This window comes from Anastrepha ludens, chromosome 4, assembly GCF_028408465.1.
Source record: "Anastrepha ludens isolate Willacy chromosome 4, idAnaLude1.1, whole genome shotgun sequence".
Classification (NCBI taxonomy): domain Eukaryota; kingdom Metazoa; phylum Arthropoda; class Insecta; order Diptera; family Tephritidae; genus Anastrepha; species Anastrepha ludens.
This window is the reverse complement of record NC_071500.1, coordinates 128565853-128579380: the sequence shown is the minus strand read 5'-3', so window position 1 is coordinate 128579380 and position 13528 is coordinate 128565853. Positions and strand designations below refer to the sequence as shown.

Genomic DNA, 13528 nt, shown 5'->3' with positions numbered 1-13528 from the left:
TTCACGCAATAACCTTAGCAACACACAACCAAAAGAAAATATATTCCGGACTATATTAGACAGAAGATAAAACTTAAAAGAAAACTAAGAAACAATTGCCAACAACAAGACATCCAGACGACAAAACAATCTTAAACCAAATGACTAAAGATATTAAACAGATGTTAAAGGAATTTGAAAATAAAAAGCTACAATCTTATCTGGCAAGTTTAAACCTTACAAAAACTGACAAATTCTCACTATGGTAAGCGACGAAGAACATTAACAAAACAACACTTCACCAGCACGCAATTCTTACCGAAAATAATACTTGGGCTGAAACACAGAAAAGCTTGCACACTTGCGAAACACTTCAAAAATACCTTATACGTCATTAAATATGATACAAAAGCCAAATATTTAGGCAAAATAATTGATGCAAAACTGACCTGGAAGGAACATATACTTCAAAAGAGAAATTAAGTTAAAAACAGATTCAGACAACTCTACTGGCTACTACGAAACGACTCCCGTCTTTCACTTGGTAATAAATTGTTAATCTACAAAAATTCTTTTAACTCCGATCTGGAAATATGGCATCGCACTATGGGGAACAGCAAGCAAATCAAACCTTAAAATAATGCAACGACTACATTCAAAAATCCTAAGGACTATCACAAACGCAGGCTGGTACATATCCAATGACGATATACACAGGGACCTTAAAATACAGATACTTCATCACTAAAATAAATATCAACCTGCTCTACGTTTTATGCCTTATAAGTCCTATGTGTATTTATCCGTCCTATGTCATATAATTCTTATATGCATTCTCTCTCTTATGCTGTAAAAAGAAATGTACTTTAAATAATTATTTAATGTTATGCTTATATTTCCATAATTGTTATAAAAATTACTTAGTGTCGAAAGTTGACAGATGTAATAAATTGGAAAAAAGAAACAAAATTTTTTTTTTAGATTCTGAGGTTATCTTTATGATGTTTGCAATTGTCTACCAGACAAGTGGCTTAAGCCCGGGTAAATAATCTGTTTTTCCTAAGCATGTTTAGTTCTTCCGACCACCAAGGTGGTTTTGTTTCCCTCTGCTCTTGATTAAGGGGTAGGCTGCACCAAGCACCAAGCCATCTTATATAGTTTGTCGGATCTTTCGTCGTCACAGGCGACTAATTTGATCCAGCCTTGATGCCAGCCCGCGCCGCGACAAGAAGGAGGAGTTCCAGGATGTTCGTCTAGTATGAAGGTAACGTTGGCGAAAGCAACCTCAATCCACCTCCACTGATCCGTACGAACACCACAGTCCTGCTTCGCCCTTTCCACGATAGCTAACATCATGCCGCCACCCTTAACCACAGTGCTTAGCGACCTTTTAGCCGCATGTTGCTCCTCAGAGGACCAATGCCGTTTAACCACTAACCCCCCGATGTTTGCCTAGGACATCCGAGAGGTGCTGGGCCCATCAAAATCGATGGACTTTGCCCAAGCTAATGAGGCCTTATCCTTTTTGGAAAATCTGTGTAAAATGCGACCGGCTGACCGCTTCGTTATGAAGTCCAGCTTAGAAGGACGCAAGTGTTTGGCAAAGTCCCTCCCCGGTTTCTGTGGTAGCGGCAGTATTCGTAGTAAACCTATTAAGACTAGATGGAAATAGTCAAGCCTACCGCTTTTGACTGCTGAGAAGGGGCAAGGGCAGGTCCTATCACAGCCTTAGTAGCGCCACAGCTCAAAGATTGAACATTGGCAGAAGCTGAATTGGAGGAGTTGCCTCCTTTCGCGTTTTTAAGAGATCCATAGTTTGTTTTTTCCTCCGATTCCATGTTTTGGTTCCACGAGTGTGGAGCAAGCGAAGGACCACTTGCACAGAGGCTCCTGTGTGCAAGTAAGACTGAATAATAGAGAAGGTCGCCAGGTATTCTGTATACTGTGTTTGTGCGACTGGGCTATTTGAAGGGCTGGACCCCCAGACAACTTACTCAAGCCTTCGGAAGAAAGAGAAGGGTAAAGGAGAAACTAGGATAGGAACGGATGTGGGAGTAGACTCTTAGCTTCAGGACTCCTGTGGGTTGGAACCGACAGTCTTTGCCCTTATGAAGCCCTCGCACGATACCGTCGAGTGCAGTCTTCACAGTATATATATGTGGCAACCACTTGTCATTTTGTCGGCGTTGGATTTCTAAATGCAACTATGTCAAACAGCTGATTATTAATCTTACATTACTTTTTACTATTCTAACAACAAGACATCAAATAAACTTCTTTTCCATTCCTGGACCCTGGACTCGACACACGTGTTTCGCGATATAGAAATCTGCAGGTGATACGGAGCGTCTATAAAATTTCCACAATACCATCATCATCATCAGTGTTGTGACAGTGTCACGCGTTTATTCTTATTCCGATAATACAAATTAGTTTATTTCATTAATCAATAAAAATACATTACACATTACGTGTTTCTCTACAATTGGTGACCCCGACGAGGAAAAAAATTTATGTCGCTAAACGATAGCCATATTGTTTCTGGCGGCCGGTCCTCAGATGCATATTCTTTGGATGTTCCAGGCTCTACTCCTCGATTGCCATTACCAACGATGACCGAAGACAACATTGAGGCTTATTTTTATTCTTTGGATTTTTGGTTCGACGCTTCTTCTGTTACCAACGATGCAAGAAAATTCAACATCGTTCTTGCTAGCGTTCCACCTACCAAATTAATGGAGCTTCATCCCATAATATATTAGATGGTCAACCGGCGAACGCAAAATATAAATACATTCAAGAAAAACTTATCGAACATTTTTCCGACAGTCAACAACGACGACTTCAGCGAGTGCTTAAAGATATGGTTCTGGGCGACCGGCGCCCCAGTGAGCTGTTCAATATTATGAAGCAAGCAGCTGGAACAACGTTGAGCGACAGCGTTTTGCATGATTTATGGGTGAGCAGACTTCCTCCTTATGTTCAAGCTGCAATTATTGCCACGAACGTTGCTATTACGAAAAAAATTAAGATCGCTGACTCCATTATTGAAACCATTGGAATGCGAGATAGTCAGTTACACGAGGTATCTGCAGTTAGTGAGGTTTCTAACCTCAAACTTGAGATAGCGGAACTAGCGAAACAGGTACAAAATCTTTTAAGTAGCAAGGAGCATCGCTTTCGTCCACGCTCAAGGTCTAGGTCACGTGGGCCCTATACAGATTCAAGTAAAGCAAATAAAATTGTGTGTTGGTATCATAGTAAATTTGGCGAGAAGGCAACTAAGTGCCGAGAGCCATGCAATTTTTCATCGACAAAAAAAATCATTAAAGGTCCGCTCGGCTGCCGCGGTTTCAGATTTAGGCAAGCAGTCTGAAGCCGCAAAAACACACCGGTTGCGCATATATGATACGTCAGCAAATATGCATTTTTTAATAGATACCGGTGCTGACGTCTCAGTTATACCAAAGTGCGCTAACGCAGCTCGAGCCTCACCAAACGGTACAAAATTGTTTGCCGCAAATGGCTCGCCTATCTCAGTATTTGGCGAGGCCATTCTCAAACTTAACCTTAACCTACGACGCGAATTTTTATGGAATTTTCTTATTGCTGACGTTTCCCAAGCGATTATTGGGGCTGATTTTTTAGCTCATTTCGAACTATTAGTCGATCTAAAAAAACGGTGTCTGCTCGATCGCAAAACAGAATTAAGGTCGATTTGCGAAATTGACAGCGTTTGCACATCCAGCATTAAAACTTTCAACGCGGACATTTGTTTCTCAAACATTATCGAAGAGTACAGACATATCACCCGCTCACTTCCTCTAACTGCAACAACAAAATCGACAATAGAACATCGAATAATCACTACCGGACAACCTGTCTACGCACGACCGCGACGCCTTTCGCCCGAGAAATTGTTAGCTGCTAAAGCTGAGTTTGACGCACTACTAAAACTGGGAATTTGTCGTCCCTCCAGCAGCAACTGGGCGAGCCCTTTGCATATGGTGCGTAAGTCAGATGGTACGTGGAGGCCATGTGGTGATTATCGGGCCTTAAACGCGATAACTATTCCCGATCGATACCCGCTGCCCTTCCTACAGGATTTTTCGAATATTTTGGCCGGCAAATGCATTTTTTCTAAAATCGATTTAAAAAAAGCTTTTCACCAGGTGCGGATAAGTGAGGACGACATAGGCAAAACAGCGATAACGACTCCCTTCGGGCTCTTTGAGTTTACGCATATGACTTTCGGCCTGAGGAATGCCGCGCAAACATTCCAAAGGCTCATAAACGAAGTTCTTTACGGCTTAAACTTCGTCTTCGTTTATCTGGATGATGTTTGCATCGCATCGGCCTCAGTAGAAGAGCATGGAAACCACCTTCGTCAAGTTCTTCAGCGGCTGAGAAATAACCACCTTACTATTAACGTTAGCAAATCGGAATTTGGCGTTTCGGAGCTGCAATTTTTGGGACACTTCATCAACAAAGACGGTATACGGCCGCTGCCAACGCGAGTTGAAGCATTATGAAAGTTTAAACAGCCAATCGTTGTCAAAGAATTAAAAAGATTCTTGGCAATGCTTAATTTTTATCGCCGCTTCCTACCAAACGCTTTGGAAATTCAAGGCCCTCTATTTAACATGGTTCGCGGCAACCGTCGAAACGATACAACACCACTTGCACGGTCAGCGGAAACGATTAATTGTTTTAATGCGTGCAAAGAACAGCTATCAAATTGCACACTTCTCGCTCATCCATTGCACGATGCCGAGCTTTCTCTTTGGGTAGACGCCTCCAACTTTGCTGCTGGTGCTGTATTAAATCAAGTCGTAAATGGAACGCTGCAGCCATTAGGGTTTTTTTCGCGCAGATTTACCACCGCTGAAAGTAGATATAGCACGTATGACAGAGAGCTTACTGCTGTATACCTAGCATTACGGCATTTTAGGTACATGGTCGAAGGTCGACGTTGCCATATTTACACGGACCACAAGCCTTTGATTTATGCATTTCAGCAAAGGCTAGACAAAGCTTCCGATCGTCAAATTCAACTTGACTTCATTGCGCAAATCACTACCGATATTCGTCATGTTTGCGGTGAAGATAACGTGGTGGCTGATTTGCTTTCGCGCATACAATCCCTCACGGTCGAACCAATAAATTACGACGATTTGGCGGAGGATCAATCGAAAGATGATGAGTTACGTAGCTTATTAAATGGTAACATAAAACACTCTCTTAAGCTCAAAAGTTTTGTTCTACCTTGTAGTTCTAGGGGCTTATATTGCGACATTTCAACTGGCCATATGCGACCATTTATCACTAAAAAGTTTAGACAAGCGTTTTTACGGTCAACTCACAATTTGTCACACCCAGGTATAAGAGGAACTACTCGACTAGTCACAGAGCGCTTTGTATGGCCTGGTGTTCAGCGAGATAGCAGAAATTACCCTCGTAGCTGTCTGCAGTGCCAGCGGAACAAAACCATTCGTCACAACAAAAGTTTGTTACAGCGAAGGAGATGTCCCAGTCAACGTTTTGCGCATTTACAAATCGACTTAGTTGGGCCGTTCCCACCGTCAGAAGGAAATCGATATTGCCTCACCATTGTGGACAGATTCACTCGCTGGCCTGAAGCCCTACCTTTACCAGACATTACTGCGCCGACTGTTTCCAAGGCGTTGTTGAATGGCTGGATCTCACGTTTTGGTGTGCCAGCAACTATCACATCAGATTTAGGCCGTCAATTTGAGAGCGCTTTATTTGAACAATTGTTGCAGTTACTAGGCACTCGCCATTTTCGTACAACATCGTATAATCCACAAACAAACGGGATCGTGGAAAGGTGGCACCGTACTCTCAAAACAGCAATCCTCTGCCACAACGCTAGCCAGTGGACTTCGTATTTACCTCTCATTTTATTGGGTTTACGATGTACATACAAAAACGACTTGGGTGCAACTCCGGCGGTTCTTGTATATGGCGAAAATCTAAGACTTCCTTCCGAGTTCTTCACAGATACCATTCCAGTAAGCAGCGAAGCGGATATGGTCAAGCAACTTCGTAATTGTATGAGAGAACTGCGTCCTGTCGACACAGCTTGGCATTCAAAGCAAAAAGTGTTTGTGCACTCTGGATTAAAAACATGCGAGCAAGTTTTTATTCGCGACGATCAAATACGACCATCGCTATCACCTCCATACAAAGGGCCATACAAAGTTATTCAACGACTTCCTAAGTATTTTCTTGTAGAATTAAACAATAGCGAGGTTAAGGTTTCAATTGATCGCTTGAAGCCTGCCTTCATCGCTACCCCGGAAAGTATCTAGGAGGGGAGTATTGTGGCAACCACTTGTCATTTTGTCAGCGTTGGATTTCTAAATGCAACTATGTCAAACAGCTGATTATTAATCTTACATTACTTTTTACTATTCTAACAACAAGACATCAAATAAACTTCTTTTCCATTCCTGGACCCTGGACTCGACACACGTGTTTCGCGATATAGAAATCTGCAGGTGATACGGAGCGTCTATAAAATTTCCACAATACCATCATCATCATCAGTGTTGTGACAGTGTCACGCGTTTATTCTTATTCCGATAATACAAATTAGTTTATTTCATTAATCAATAAAAATACATTACACATTACGTGTTTCTCTACATATATACATATATAATATAAAGAATTCGAAAAAATTAAAACTTTATACTTCTATGGGATTTTTTAAATTTACGATTCTGTTATACGTTTATCCACTAATTAAATCATTTCAGATTTATGGAGATTGTTGGGAGCAGTAGTCTAATTTATAACATTGTAAGACTCTGGTCACCCTAATTCTTGTACTTGTACTTGCATTATATTAATACACATTAATATACATTCTCATATACATATATTATATACTAGCAAACCCGGCCCCCTTCGCTGGGCACACTAAAATATAATAGATATGGTTTAGAACAGAAAATATATGATTTTCGTATTATTTATTTCTTTATTCTTTATTCAAGCGCTTTGGCATAAACAATATTTTTTGTTTTTCTATTTGTTTTTGAGTAAATATAAAATATAAATTGAAAATCAGGAAAAAAGAAGATTGTTTTTAAATTTCAAATCAACGCATATGAATAAACAATCGTCTTTTTTCCTGATCATCCATGAATTTTTCGTTTCAATTTATATGTTTTGTTAAGCATTGGAGCTTTTTTAACCATTATCCATTTATATTTTTCAAAAAAAAAAAACGAAAAAAATTTTTTTTTCACGAACACATAATTTCATTCGGATTTCACATTAAATTCTCAAATTTCGTAAGAAATTATTCACTGTTCCAAAATCCACTCCAAAAAAATTAACAAACAATTTTTACATGTTGCACTTACGTTTTTTCCTTATGGCATCCAAATCAGAAAGAAATATTGACCCATTGTAACTCACACTGTCAATTTGACAGTTCAGTTCCGCCCCAAGCGTTAAAAAAGTAAGCGACATTATGGCTGGTTCAAAAGAACGCTGTACCCGTTGCCAGTGCTCCAACCAAACTTTACGAAAGCCATTTTCAATACTTACTTAACAATGTGTGTAAGTTTGGTTTAATTCGGTGCAAAGACACGGCGGGTCCACGTTTTGGCATATATTTCCAGACCCTAGTCATCAATAGGTATGAAAATTACCCCGTATTAAAGAACTTATCAACAGCTTTCATTTGATACCCATATTGTACATACACAACCAAAGGTTACCCGGGTCCACGTTTTGACCTATATCTCGAGACCCCAGTCACGGACCGGTATGAAAAATACTCTGTACTAAAGCATTCGCCAACAGCTTCAATTTGATATCCATATTGTACAAACATATTCTAGGGTCCACGTTTTGGTCTCTATCTCGAGACCCTAGTCACGGAGCGGCATGAAAAATACTCTGTACTAAAGCATTCACCAACAGCTTTCATTTGATACCCATATTGTACATACCCGTCCGAAGGTTACCCGGGCCCACGTTTTGACCTATATCTCGAGACCCTATCTACCAATAGGTATTCAAACTATACGGAAATCATCTTCATTACCTACTTAACAATGTGTGTAAGTTTGGTTTAATTCGGTTCAAAGACACGGCGGGTCCACGTTTTGGCATATATTTTGAGACCCTAGTCATCAATAGGTATGAAAATTACCCCGTATTAAAGAACTTATCAACAGCTTTCATTTGATACCCATATTGTACATACACAACCAAAGGTTACCCGGGTCCACGTTTTGACCTATATCTCGAGACCCCAGTCACGGACCGGTATGAAAAATACTCTGTACTAAAGCATTCACCAACAGCTTCAATTTGATATCCATATTGTACAAACACATTCTAGGGTCCACGTTTTGGTCTCTATCTCGAGACCCTAGTCACGGAGCGGCATGAAAAATACTCTGTACTAAAGCATTCACCAACAGCTTCAATTTGATACCCATATTGTACATACACATCCGAAGGTTACCCGGGTCCACGTTTTGACCTATATCTCGAGCCCTATCCACCAATAGGTATCCAAACTATACGGAAACCATCTTCAATACCTTCTTAACAATGTGGGTAAGTTTGGTTTAATTCGGTGCAGACGCGGCCGGTTAGCGAACACACACAAAAAGTTGACTTTATTTTATATATATGATTTTTTTCAGTTTGTGTCCGAAAAATCCAAATATCTTACGGAACCCTATTTTTTTCCAAAATAAAATGTAATCCGTGTTACTCGTGGATGATGTAGCTTTCGAATGGTGAAAGAATTTTTAAAATCGGTCCAGTAGTTTTTGAGCCTATTCGTTACAAACAAACAAACAAACAAAGTTTTCCTCTTTATAATATTAGTATAGATAAGCTGTGCTAAGCAAACATTTCGAGACTTGAATTTCGACATCAGCTGGGACCGGTGAACTTTAGTAATAATAAAAAGAATAACAAACACACGAACCCGTAAATTCTAAATCGGAAAATAAATTATAAAGTTGTATGAAAATAAAAGTGTTGCTTATTTATTTTAAAACTAATAGCTGCCAAAAAAGCTTGGTTGCCGAACAGAGATTTAACTAAATAACTAAATTTGGCGCAAAAATTTAGCGCCCGGCACAATAGTCCAGTCAAAAGAGACAAAAAAAATAGCCAACTAAGTAATTTTAGGAGTATGCGAGTTTATGGTTTTATTATGTAAAACCCATCACTGTGAACTTAAATTTGAGTTTTCGGGGTCGGGGGTTGTGTCCCGCGGCCGCCATCTTGGAAATAAGGGTGCAACTGGTTTTTGCGATTATCTCGTGAATTTCGAAAGTTACGAAAATTTTGTAAAATACTTTTTTGTAATATAGATAATAATATTATCTACAACTTTCATTCAAAACTTTTTATTGTAAAATTAATCATAAAGAAGTTATAAACAAAAATACGCGAAAAATTAAGGGATGAATTTTTTTCAAGCGTAATAACTTTTTTTTTATTGATTTTATGGAAAATATACATCAGAGCTTTTTTATAGAGCATTCTTTTGTAAATATTTTTGTCCATAAGTTTTTTTCGCTATCTCTATTTAGTCTTATGATTTTGAGCTGCTAAGCGGAGCAACCATTACATTAGCGAAGCGCGTACATGATTACACAGGCCGACAAAATTTAACCAACATTCAGACCCAGAAACCAGACCATATATTTCCGAAGGTTTATGATGCGCTGAATCCAAATCTGGCCTCAGAATTGCTCTATCAGCTCTGGTTTTCGAGATATCCTAACCTTAAAGTGCAAAAAACACCGTTTTTGCCCATATTTGAGGTTATGTAGCCTTGCAGATGTTTTCTTTCACCAAAATTAAAGGATGGCATCTTTAAATACAAGCCTTCTTTTTTCAAATGGCGTTGAGTTTGCTCAAATATCATTTTTTTCGCTGAGATATCGCATTTTGAAATGTTCATGTTTCGAAATTTTCCTACACCTGAAAATCGATTGAGATGGCATAGACATGATATAGTCGATTACTAATTTTCTTGAATTGAGTATTATTTTTCTTAAAATTTTGCCTCACACCATAAGTGTGCTAACTCACACTATCTAACCCACGGGTACCGAGTCAGACACAGCCCTAACCCCTAGAAACCACCCCTACCATACCGCAAGCAAGTGTAGGGGTGTGGTGAGTCAGCATACTTATGGTGTGAGGCAAAATTTTAAGAAAAATAAGACTCAATTCAAGAAAATTAGTAATCGACTATATCATGTCTATGCCATCTCAATCGATTTTCAGGTGTAGGAAAATTTCGAAACATGAACATTTCAAAATGCGATATCTCAGCGAAAAAAAATGATATTTGAGCAAACTCAACGCCATTTGAAAAAAGAAGGCTTGTATTTAAAGATGCCATCCTTTAATTTTGGTGAAAGAAAACATCTGCAAGGCTACATAACCTCAAATATGGGCAAAAACGGTGTTTTTTGCACTTTAAGGTTAGGATATCTCGAAAACCAGAGCTGATAGAGCAATTCTGAGGCCAGATTTGGATTCAGCGCATCATAAACCTTCGGAATATATGGTCTGGTTTCTGGGTCTGAATGTTGGTTAAATTTTGTCGGCCTGTGTAATCATGTACGCGCTTCGCTAATGTAATGGTTGCTCCGCTTAGCAGCTCAAAATCATAAGACTAAATAGAGATAGCGAAAAAAACTTATGGACAAAAATATTTACAAAAGAATGCTCTATAAAAAAGCTCTGATGTATATTTTCCATAAAATCAATAAAAAAAAAGTTATTACGCTTGAAAAAAATTCATCCCTTAATTTTTCGCGTATTTTTGTTTATAACTTCTTTATGATTAATTTTACAATAAAAAGTTTTGAATGAAAGTTGTAGATAATATTATTATCTACAAAAAAGTATTTTACAAAATTTTCGTAACTTTCGAAATTCACGAGATAATCGCAAAAACCAGTTGCACCCTTATTTCCAAGATGGCGGCCGCGGGACACAACCCCCGACCCCGAAAACTCAAACTTAAGTTCACAGTGATGGGCTTTACATAATAAAACCATAAACTCGCATACTCCTAAAATTACTAAGTTAAATCTTCTTTTGACTGGACTACAATTCCACCGCGAAATGTACCTGACAACAATGTGTTAAAGGTAGTCAAAATTGTGAAAGGGATATACTATAAAACTCTAACCAAAGCCTTGAAAAATGGAATGCGAAAAAAGTAGACCATAAACAGCAACCGTGAGCTTGCACAATAGCACCTTGAATGAATTAATTAGGGAACATCAAATCACAAAGACCACCTTTTGTAAGAAAAAACAGATGGCGGTTGTGACGTAATTAGTACCATACATTTTTGCTTTTGGTTGTGTTTTGGTCAAGGTTGACGAAAAATTATTGAATATACTCAGCTAAATTAATAAAGCATGTTTTAATATATGTTATTCCTTGTTTTCTCCTCATAATCTTGATTGGTACCATAACCGCTTAAGCGATTTTGATTAAGTTTAGTAAAGCGCGTGGGTTTTTTCTTTCTCGTGCTAACCGATACGCCAAGTGAAGCCAAGTCCCTCTCCTTCTGATCTTTCCAACACAGAATAGTCTTTTTGCTTCTTCTGCTACCACCAGCTGATATCGCATAGATTTTTTCAGAGCCGGAGCGTTTGTATCCATTCGGACAACATGACTTAGCCAACGATGCCGCTGGATCTGTACACGCTACACTATGTCTATGCCGCAGTAAAGATCATACAGTTCATTGTTCCATCGCCTATTATGCTCGTCGTCGACAACGCAAAAATCTTCCGCAGAAATCTTCTCCCTCCAGGGGATATGTCATCCTCCAGGGTTCTGGGCCATACAGTAAGTCGGGCCTGATGATAGCGTATTAAGTGTCAGTTTTGTTCGTCGAGAGAGAACTGTATTACTCAAGACTAAGTAGGCCGTCTAAAGTAGCATTTGTTGGCAAGAGAGTTTCCTCGTTGGATTTCAAGGTTGATATTATTATCGGTGTTAATGCTACTTTCTAAATAAAGTTTCTTACAACTTCAAATTCATAAGCGTCGACAGTAGCATGGATGCCACTACACGAGTGCGCCGACTGTTTGTTTGATGACACAAGATACTTCGTCTAGCCTTCGGTCACCACCAGATCCATTAGCTTCTTGTTCCAGCTTGGAAAAGGCAGTATTCTACACTTCATCGAACAGTCACTCGTCGATTTTCCAATACGTATTTTTTACGATTTTTGGTGTTGCTGTTTTTTGACGTTCTTGACGTGCAAGGCTTCTACGACCACGTCTAAATTGAGCAACCCGTCTTTCTACAGTACTAATTGATGGCGAAAGGCCTTATACACTTTGAAAAATTTCCTTTGCTTTTAAACATTCCAAAAATTAAAATTCAATTAGAGCACGATACTTGATTTTTTCCATTAATGGCTTGCAAACAAAGAATGAAATGACAGATTGAAATGAAACTTCACATATGTTTATATGAAGAGTGTACCACAAAAAAATTTTGTATAGGAGCAATGCCGTCTCTTACCGAATCGCAAAACTTATTGAATAACATTGTATATATGCCCGCGGCTAGCAAAATTCAATTGATAAAAAATGCTGAACCTGGGAAAATTCAGAATCTCTAAAATAAATGTATATAAGTAATAAGTAAACCCAGACTTTCAGAAAAACTTGGCTTGTTCTACTTATACAGTGTAATCAGTCGATTTTTAAATGCGTTAAAATGTGTCCACTTACATGGATTCCATGTTCATAGGCATTACTTGTGCTACCGGCAATGTTATAAAATTTGTATTCCAGCACGTAAAACTTTTGGTTTCGGGACAACAACGACACACTCCTGAGGTGCATTGATTCCACTCTTGTTGACTAGCTGACGCCAAACGCCACACAGGCTGTTCTATAGATCTCAGTCGATTCTCAATTTGACGAACTCGTTTTACCAAAGACTCGTGAAGTGGTAAATTTAAAACAAATGGTGAACTAGTTTTTTCTTCCTTTTCGTGGCCATTATCTTCGATTGCTTTGACTCCTGCTACAAGCTGAGAAACATATTTTAGAACATCGCATGCATTTAGTTTACAATAATTGTTATTTTGATGCATTATGAACTCGTTTTCACTGTATACCATTCCTTTGAGAATCAATTGATCTGATGAAATATATTTTATTTTTAAAAGTACGATCAATGAAGGAATAAAAATTTGGAACATGTGTAGAATTTTTAAGCCACGAAGCTCCATACTCGCCGTCTATTCGCAAATTAATATCTGAGAATTATCTATTTTACGAATTAAACACGTATACCTACATACATATGTGGATAAATCTCTTCTAGTAATTACGACTAATTGAATGTAGCCAATTAAGTGCTTTGGCCAATATGACATACACTGAAAAATACATATACTTAAGATTTTTGTCTTAAACAAATGATATTAAAGATTGATTTTATACCTTCTTGTATATGATATTATCTAAGCTTAGAGCTTATGAGTTTTCTC

The 13528-nt window shown here is 38.5% G+C and overlaps 1 protein-coding gene across 3 annotated transcripts in view; it reads right to left on the bottom strand.

The window, feature by feature from the left end:
- The window catches only part of LOC128861159 (leucine-rich repeat-containing protein 15), an 89001-nt gene extending 75733 nt beyond the window's left edge, over positions 1-13268 (bottom strand). For all 3 annotated transcript variants that reach the window (XM_054099083.1, XM_054099085.1, XM_054099084.1), the window contains exon 1: positions 12762-13268. In XM_054099083.1, coding sequence (XP_053955058.1) covers positions 12762-13267 — 506 coding nt within the window. In that variant the 5' untranslated portion in view covers position 13268. The remainder of the gene's footprint in view (positions 1-12761) is intronic.
- Between the last annotated feature and the right edge of the window lie 260 nt (positions 13269-13528).